Genomic DNA, 8752 nt, shown 5'->3' with positions numbered 1-8752 from the left:
GAGAAAGAGGGGGGCAGAAGGGGCAGAATCAGAGAAGGAGATAGGACGGCAGAGGCACAGCTCGGAGTGACGCAGGGCCACAAGCCAGGGAAGGCGGGGGGCCCCCAGAAGCTGGAAAGGGCAGGAAACAGATTCTCCCCTAGAGCCTCCAGAAGTAACGCATCCCTGACAGCTCCTCGATTTTAGGACTTCTGTCCTCCGGAGCCAGAAAGGAATACATTTTATTGTTCAAGGGCACTCAGCACGTGGCACTGAGTTACAGCAGCAGTAGGAGCCTAATCCAGGCGCTTAGCCCAGGCCTGCACGCAGTGGGTGCTTTATTAATAACAGCCGCTTTCTTGAGAAAGCGAGCTCAGGGTATGGCCGGCCGAGCACAGGCCTCCCCGGTGACACCCTCCCGTCTGTGCACACTGGACAGCTGCCCGTGGAGTTTCTGCTGCTCCTCACGGTCCCCCTTGTGGACCCGGACAAAGAAGACAGAAACTGGAAGCGGCCTCTCAACTGTCTGCACCTGGTGATCAGCCCCCTGGTTTTGGTCCTAACTCTACAGTCGGGGGCCTGTGAGTATCCCCTCCCCCAGGCCAGCCCACCTTCCTCCTGCCCATATTCCCGAGTTTTCTTCTCAGCCACACCGGGGGGCCGTAGGCCAGTGGCAGAATCCTGGATATACAGCAGGCACTTACTACATGCTGGTGCCATAAGGGACACCGGCCTCCTGCAGTCAGTCTGGTCTAATCCTGCGGGCTCCTGATGGAGGCTCCAAACTGGTGGCCCTTGGACCGAGTCCAGCCCTCTCTGGCTCATTTGCCTGCATTAAAAAAATTGGGAGATTTCACATCAGAATGCAGGTTTATGCCTCCTGAAGGTACAATTGCTGGAGCTGAGCAGGGGTGCCTCCGGTGGAGGTCACTGCTGTCTGATTCATTGCAGGCCCCTCTGTTGCCTGTTAGGTGACTGGGATTGGGGGAGTCACTTCACTCATTTGTGCGCTCTGGCTGTTCCCCCCCAGCATGTGCTTTTTATCCATCTGCCCCGGGCTGCCCTTTGCTATTGAGATCTGCTTTGGCTAAAGAAATGCCAGTCTTCATAGGTGTATTCTAACTCCTGTAACTAACTCTTGTCTAATTTTAATATCTCATGCTGCCCATTTCCTCTCTCTAGCATCTGGGTTCCTCCCCCTCAACCCAGGGGCATCACCTGGAGGTGGAGGTAGGGTCTGGTGGCAAATGCATGGCCAGGTGTGGCATTATTTCCTATAATCGTGTCAGGATGAAACTGCTGTCAAATTTCCTGGGAGTTTCTCCCCCGATCTATAGGGGGACACAGGCTCTGAGGGATGGAGAGTTGGAGGGGAGGGGATGGGGTCCATCGGGGCACGGTGTGACCCTGGAGCTGAGAAGGCATCCCCTAGGGGTGTCAGATGCCTGGTTTGTCACAGCCGTGTGTTCCCTACAGTGCTGGGAAGCCTTGCCTCTCCAGCCAAAGGACTTGGCCCTCACAATCATTGTGATTTCTTAAAAGAGTAGTTCCAAGCATCGGTCATTCACAAACCATCTCTTGATTTGTATCCCATTCTGTACTATTATATTTGATATTTTTTAAAAACCAGCTCTCTATTTATTTAAAAATTTGAGGGGGGGGGGTTGGCTTTTTATTTCTGAATTTTGTGCATAAAACAGTTCCTTTTTTTGCCAAACTTAAATTCGTTGCATAGGCAACTCTATCACCTGCATCAATAGGAAACTGGCATCATTTTGAATAAATTCAAGGTAACTGCAAAAATCAACACAATCAAAATCAAGCCTCTGAGCCAGGAGCTCTTGTTAAATAGGGCATGTGGCAGGTGTTAGAGATGTTCCAGACCTATTAGCACCCCATGGGGACCTTCTCTTTGCTATGACGAGAGAATTGAAGATCGCCTTCCTGAGATGCCATCCTGTGGTGCTTAGTGTCCTGCGACGTGCCCCAACACCATCTAGTGGTGACAGGCCCACACGAGGGATAGACCGTTCTGGCTAAAGCCTTCGTGACCCCTTTCTAGGCTGAGCACGGCTCCCTGCCCAAGAGGGTGTCATGATTCAAGGGGGGTGTCGTGTCTGCTGGCAGAGCCTCCTGACCTCACTGCCATCCCTCTTCCTGTAGACCATCACCAGAGCCACCCTTCTAAAGTGCCACTTGTCACATGTCGTGGTCACCCCTCCCCTCAAAGACCTCGATGGCTCCTCCGTGCCTCTCAGAAAAAGTCCACACCCCCCAGCGATCCTTTGAGCAGCCGCCTTCCCCTGCCCCATTCCGCTATTGCTGGCCCGAACCCACGTAATTCCTTCCCACCCCCCGCTCCCCTCTTCCCACGGAGCCCCCGCTTCTCCCTCTCCACTTACGACTCACCTCACCTCCTCCGCGCTTCAGGAAGCCCTCCAAACCACCCACTGCCTTTCAGACCAGTCCCGACTCCACAGTGGTGAAAAGGGTGGGGTGTGGAGAGTTCTAGAACATCCTGCCTGCCTGCAGGGTTTCCTCTCTTCAGTGTGTCAATGTGAAGCCTCTGGAACCTTCATAACTTTATGATGCCTTGGTTCGCGGAGTGCATTTATCAGGAGAGCAGGCGCCGGGCTCCAGAATCAGTGGGGAAGGTTGGGTTTGTACCGCCTGTATCGCTGGGTGATGCCCATCCATTGGTAATGCCTGGATGGGGGATGCCGCCTTGACGCTCAGGTGGGCAGAAGCATCATGGTGGAGTAGCGATGTCTGCCGCGGCATGGGAAGGGGGAGCTGTAGCAAGTGGGCTTACCTATACGCATCCCAGTTCTACAGCAAAAAGCCACACAGTCTTTTTCACATTTGTCTTTTCTTTCCTGTGTGACTAGCTTGAGGGCAGGGGTTGTGTCTTGAATTTTTCCATCCCCCTGAAATGTCTAGGACAGGGCTGGGCACATAAGAGATATGTCGTATATCTATATCTGAACAATTGAGGGTAACGGGGTTTTACTCGTGGGTCTCTCCCCTGGGTCCCCTCAGTCATTCTGGGGGGAGGGAGTCCTCCAAGAGAAGGTGCTGAGCCAAAGCTGCGGAGAGTACCAGCTCCCTTTCTCGTCCCTCTGCAGATGGCGTCTATGAGATAGGTGGCCTGTTTCCCATCTGGGGCATGGTGGTGATTGCGGGCACAGCCGTGGCTTCAGTGACCTTTTTTGCCACATCCAACAGCAAGCCCCCCAAGCTTCACTGGGTAAGACTCCTGGGGTCTCCCAGCTGGGAGAAGGGGGGACACTGACTTCTCCCAGGCGAATGTCCTGTCTGCGCCTCTGGGGCAGTTAGGCCAGTAGTCACCTTCTGCAATGACAGGTCTTTTGAGGGGTTTTGTACCTGTTCAAGGTCCGTCCCCTGCTTTTTTGGCGAAGCTTTTGTAAATTCTCCCATTTGAAGTGTACAGTTCAGTACTTTCTACTGTAGTCGACCCTTGAACTGGTAAGTGGACCCATATGATTCAAACCCATGTCGTTCAAGGGTCAGCTGTAGTTTTGATCCACAGTTGGGAATCTGTGGCTGCAGAGGGCCGACGAGGTGTATGCAGATTTTCTACTGCACAGGGGTCAGTGCCCCTAACTGCTCCCCACACCTCTCCCCCACATTGTTTAGGGTCAATTGTATATTCACGGGATTGTGCAACCATCACCACAGCCAATGTTAGAGCATTTTCATCACCTCAAAAAGAAACCCCGTATCCAGGTGTCACACTCCATCCCCCTTCTCCCTCCATCCCTTGACTGTTGCCAACCTGCTTCCCATCTCTGGATTTGCCTGTTCTGGACATTTCCTATCAATGGAATCCTATAATATGTGGACTTTTGTGATTGGCTTCTTTCACTTATTCGCAAAATGTTTTCAAAGTTTATCGACATTGCAGCATGTGTTAGGAACTAGTTCCTTTTCATGGCTGAGTAATATTCCATTGCGTGGCTGTAGCACATTTTGTGTCTCCATTCATCTGTCAACAGACATTTGGTTTGTTTCCAGTTTTTGGATCTTAGAAACAGGGCTGCCGTGAACATTTGTGTCAACAGTTTTGTGTAGCCGTATGCTTTCATTCCTCTTGGGTGTTCCTAGGAGCGGAACCGCTGGGTCAAATGCTGACAGTATGTTAACCTTGAAGACGTTCCAGACCCTTTTCCACTACGCCGACCAGGAAACACCTGGGCTCCTGACGATGGCATTCCAGTGGTGGAAGTGGTCTCTGTGGGTGTCTCTTCCCATTCTCCCCTCTGCAATACTCTAAGGAATTTTTAGGCCATTTGTCCAGAGATTTTTTTTTTTTTTCTTCAAAAGTCGACTTAAATTTTTTGTGTTTTTTTACTATTTATTGATAAAAAAAAAAAAATCGTAGTTTTTATTTTTAGAAACCGAATGGATGTACCAACCTAAAGGGGGCTGAGTTTTCAGCAAATTGATCCTTTAAAGAAATGGTTTTCAGCCCGTGTTTCTTCCTAGTCTTCGGAATGCTGACACACGCTCCGACACGGATGCGCCTTGAAAACATGGCACTAAGTGAATGCGTGGTCGAGGACCACATATTGTAGAAACACATGAGGCCATCGATATGCCATGTCTAGGACAGGCAAATTCAGAGAGTCAGGAAGTGGAGTAGTGGTTGTCGGGGGGCCGGGGTGGAGGGAGGGAGGGAGGGTGAGGAGTGACTGCTACCGGGTATGGAGTCTCTCTTTGTGGTGATGGGATGGCATTCGGCCCACAGACTGGAAATCCGATGAAAGCTATGATGACCCCTTTCTTGACAAAATAGTAATATTGAGCTGACATTTTATCGAACACTTCCCATGTGGCAAGTGTTCCATTGCTTTGCATCTGTTAATCCATTTTATGGTCATGACAACCTCAATAGGTAGGTACCGTTATCACTCCATCTTATGGGTGGGGAATCGGGGCCGTGTCCCCACTGGGGACCAGCCTTGATCCTGTCGGCCCGCTGTTCCCTCCTCAGATCTTTGCTTTCCTGGGCTTCCTGACCAGCGCCCTGTGGATCAACGCGGCTGCCACAGAGGTGGTGAACATCTTACGGTCGCTAGGTGTGGTCTTCCGGCTGAGCAACACCGTCCTGGGGCTCACGCTGCTGGCCTGGGGAAACAGCATCGGAGGTGAGTCAGGGCCGGGTGGGGTGCTGAGGTGAGCACAGCCACATCGCTGCTCTTTGCTCCCCCAAGCAGAATTGTGTGTGGGCGGGGGTGTCCAAGGCACCTGCCCTCAGCATGTGCTTAGTGCCCACTGTCCTTTCGAAGTGACCATCACTGGGTGTCAGAACTACACCTGAACCAGGAGATTCTGTAGATGCCCAGCCTCTTTCCACACTCTCTGATGCACGGACACTCAGTGGCTCCCCAGAGTTCAGGCAGGACATGGAGCCCACTGCAGCCAACCATGCTGAATGTGTAGATGCGTGTGTGACATGTATAGGCATTCAGGCATACATACATTGTCCCTCTCTAGCTACAGCTGCCAAGCGGGGTTGTTCAGGTTGCGCACTGCACAAGAGCATCCAGACAAAGCGTGTGGGTGGGGGACCAAAATCTAGCTCTCCTTTCACTCACCTTTTTAGGCACCTTTTCCTAATTTGCATGGAGGTACTGTGTGTGCTATCAGCAGACGGGACTTGGGTGAAAAGTTGGTGGTGGCATGTCACATCCACAAATTTGCCCCTGCTGGGAAAGAATGGGGTAAAAGAAATCAAGGAGGGAATTGCCTCCCGTAGCACCCAGACCCAGGGGGCATTCATCTGTGTTTGTTGACTGAATGACTGGGTGAGAAGGAAGGAGTGAATGTCTAAGGAGGGCCGAGGGAAGCCGCTCATTGCTCAAGGCCTTCTCTCTTTTTCATGCAGACGCCTTCTCCGATTTCACGCTGGCCCGCCAGGGCTACCCGCGGATGGCGTTCTCGGCCTGTTTCGGTGGCATCATCTTCAGTATCCTTCGTGGGGTGCCCGAGCCTCAGCGCTGGTGGCTTGGGCTCTGAGAGCCATGGGTGTGCTCCATGTCACCCTTGGGATTGGCACTCACTGTAACACCTGGGCCAGGTGACTCAGCTGCTGGAGCCTCAGCTTCCTCACCTGTAAAATGGGGCTATTGAGACAACTGACCTCAGAAGGGTAGTTGTAAGGCTTGAATGAGGTGACAGAAACGCTTGGCACCTGGTAAGCGCTCAGTGGCTGGCAGATATTATTGTTAGGGTGGTGGTATTATCAGCAGATGCCCAACGCTGAGCTTAGGTGTGCCCTGTAGAAGACCCTCTCCCTCTTGCTGATAGATGTCATGGTCTCTAGATGTCAGGGGTTGGCAAACTTTTTCTTAAAGAGCCAGAGATTAAATATTTCAGACTTTGCAGGCCACAGAATCTCTTTTTCAACTCTGCTGCTATAGTGTGAAAGCAGCCATAGGCAATACATAAATGAATGGGCATGCCTCTGTCTCAATAAAACTTTATTTATAAAAGTGAGCAGGGGGCCAGATTGACTTGCCGGCTGTAAATTGCCACTCCCTGGTTTATAGACAGGTCTGACCTGGAGCCCACAGGGGGCCATGAAAAGGAAGGGGCTTGGAGACCAGACAGTCTTGGCTTCCGATTGCAGCGCTGCCATGTGCCCACTCTGGAGCCCCCGGCATCGCATGCATCTTAGTCAGCATTCTCCTCTGTAAGTGAGAAACACGTTGAGATGAAGACTGACGATGAGGCGAAGCCCGCGCATAGTGCCCAGCACACGGCACACATTCAGCAAGTGGTAGATATTCTTGGTTGTGCAATGAAGTGATATTATTTGAAAGCACGCAGAATGCAGCTTTCCCCAGGCCCCACTGTGGTGAGCTGCGGGGCGGGTAGCTGGCACAGCACAGTCAGAATCAGCGGGGACCGTGCATGTGTTCCTGCCGTTCGTAATTCCCAGTGGCCCTATCGTACCCACTGAGACCTGTTCCTGGCTTTCAGGCTGTGGCCTCTCCTGACCTCTCAGGTTGGGGTGAGAAGGAGGGAGCCTTGCCTGGAGTAGTGTGCCCTGAACAACCCCTAGAGGTGGCCTCGACCCATGCTCCATCACCAGTCCCCCAGCGGACCATGAGCAGTCACTTCACCTCATCTAGCCTCAGTTTCTCCATCTGCTGAGTGGTTTACCAGCTACCGAGCATTTCTGTCACCTCATGTGATCTTTACGGATGGCGTGCAAAGTGTACATTGGACACTCACCTTCTCAGAGTGTCCTAAAACTGGATAGGGTCTCCTCAGGTAGGATTTTTTTGGGGGGGAGGCTCTTGGGGAGGCTTTGTAGATCATAAAGAAAGCCAACGAGCTGTGCGGTCAGGGTTATGGGGTAGTTTGTTCCAGTGAGTTTCCTGAGCCAGGCTGCAGATATGCTGGTGGGAGTGGGGCTGGGCTGCCTGCTCCAAATCTCCAGGGGTCACCCGGAGGTAAAGGTGAGTGGCCTGACGCTTCTGCAAGGGACCTCTTTATATGCCATCTCCTTGTCCTCCTCCAGCCCTCTGGACGGGAGGCCGTTCACATCCGAGCACTTTACACTTCCTGGGAGAGGACTTGTCTGAATTTGTGACAAGTCTGATTTGTAGAATATCTTAAAAATATTTTGCGGGAAGGCTGAAAAAATGTATTCGTTACAAATTCACAGACTAACTGACATGTAGCTTTGGGAGATGGGGCAGGAAGGCCGTGGATTCGGGGGTACGTCCCGTCAGTTAAGTCTCTTGCTATATGACTTTGAGTTAGGACATCTCTTAGCCTCAGTTTCCTCACCTGTGAAATGGGGTTGATAACAGCCCCCCACCCCGCACTTCCTGGATAAGCATTTATGAGGTAAGGGGCAGGCTGAACACCTTATCCCAACACTGCCCGCAGAGGGTGGGCTGCGAGGAGAGAGGACGAAGACGCCATCTATGGAAGACAGCCCCGGAAGGGGTAAGCCCACCAGACATGGAGAAGGTTCTGGAACGCAGTGATGGGTGGAGGTTCTCACACTTCAAGGGTACCTGAGAATTTCCTGGGGGGCCCATGAGACCTCCTGACCCAGGCATTCCAGGAGGCGGGGGCTAGAAATCTACATGTTTTCAATAAGCTCCCCAGAAACTGATGAAACCCTTGAGAAACACTTGTAATAAAGTGGACAACTCAGACCTGAGGGGCCAGGCGGGGAACCGTAATGTATGGGGGCCATTCAGGTGGGCCTCATGTGGCCCGGTAGTCCAGATTTTCAAGATTCCTAGGTGAACTTTTTCTATTTTAAAATACGGCACGGGGCAAACAGCACCCTGTGCAAGGCAGACTGGCCCAGAACGGCAAGTTTGCAGTCCCTATCTGGGACTTGAATTCAGAGGCCAAACCAGAGAAGATTCAGATGGGGAGGGGATGCGGCCTAAGGGATGGTTTTAGGGCTCAGCAGGTGGAAGCACTCGGGATATCTAGAGGGAAAGATGGCGTTATTGATGGGAGCCGAGTCCCCCACCTCTTTCTCCTAGAGGCATCTAGGTCTTGAATACTCTGTGGCTGACTTGTAATTAGCTAGCAGCAGGGCAGGCCTTTCACAGGGGATACGCCCAGAAGCAAATAGCTACTTACCCTTGCTTGCAAAGTTTGCTTTTCTGAAAGGTAAACACCCTCTGCAAGTTTTGTTTATACTCTTCTTGGGTTTAATTGATTCCTTGCAGTAGGATTCTCAGGCAGTTCCAGACAATGAGGCTTTAGGCTTGGC

At 51.9% G+C, this 8752-nt stretch overlaps 1 protein-coding gene across 3 annotated transcripts in view; it reads left to right on the top strand.

The window, feature by feature from the left end:
• Positions 1 to 8734, top strand: part of SLC8B1 (solute carrier family 8 member B1) — a 24788-nt gene extending 16054 nt beyond the window's left edge. For all 3 annotated transcript variants that reach the window (XM_023528242.1, XM_023528240.1, XM_023528241.1), the window contains 5 exons: positions 3105 to 3226; positions 4994 to 5147; positions 5888 to 5968; positions 7402 to 7466; positions 7903 to 8734. In XM_023528242.1, the coding sequence (XP_023384010.1) occupies positions 3105 to 3226; positions 4994 to 5147; positions 5888 to 5968; positions 7402 to 7466; positions 7903 to 8037 (557 nt within the window). In that variant the 3' untranslated portion in view covers positions 8038 to 8734. The remainder of the gene's footprint in view (positions 1 to 3104; positions 3227 to 4993; positions 5148 to 5887; positions 5969 to 7401; positions 7467 to 7902) is intronic.
• The last annotated feature ends 18 nt before the right edge of the window (positions 8735 to 8752 follow it).

Source organism: Pteropus vampyrus, unplaced genomic scaffold (assembly GCF_000151845.1).
Source record: "Pteropus vampyrus isolate Shadow unplaced genomic scaffold, Pvam_2.0 Scaffold23, whole genome shotgun sequence".
Lineage (NCBI taxonomy): Eukaryota > Metazoa > Chordata > Mammalia > Chiroptera > Pteropodidae > Pteropus > Pteropus vampyrus.
Note: the sequence above shows the minus strand (reverse complement) of the source record. Positions and strands in the feature narration are given on the sequence as shown.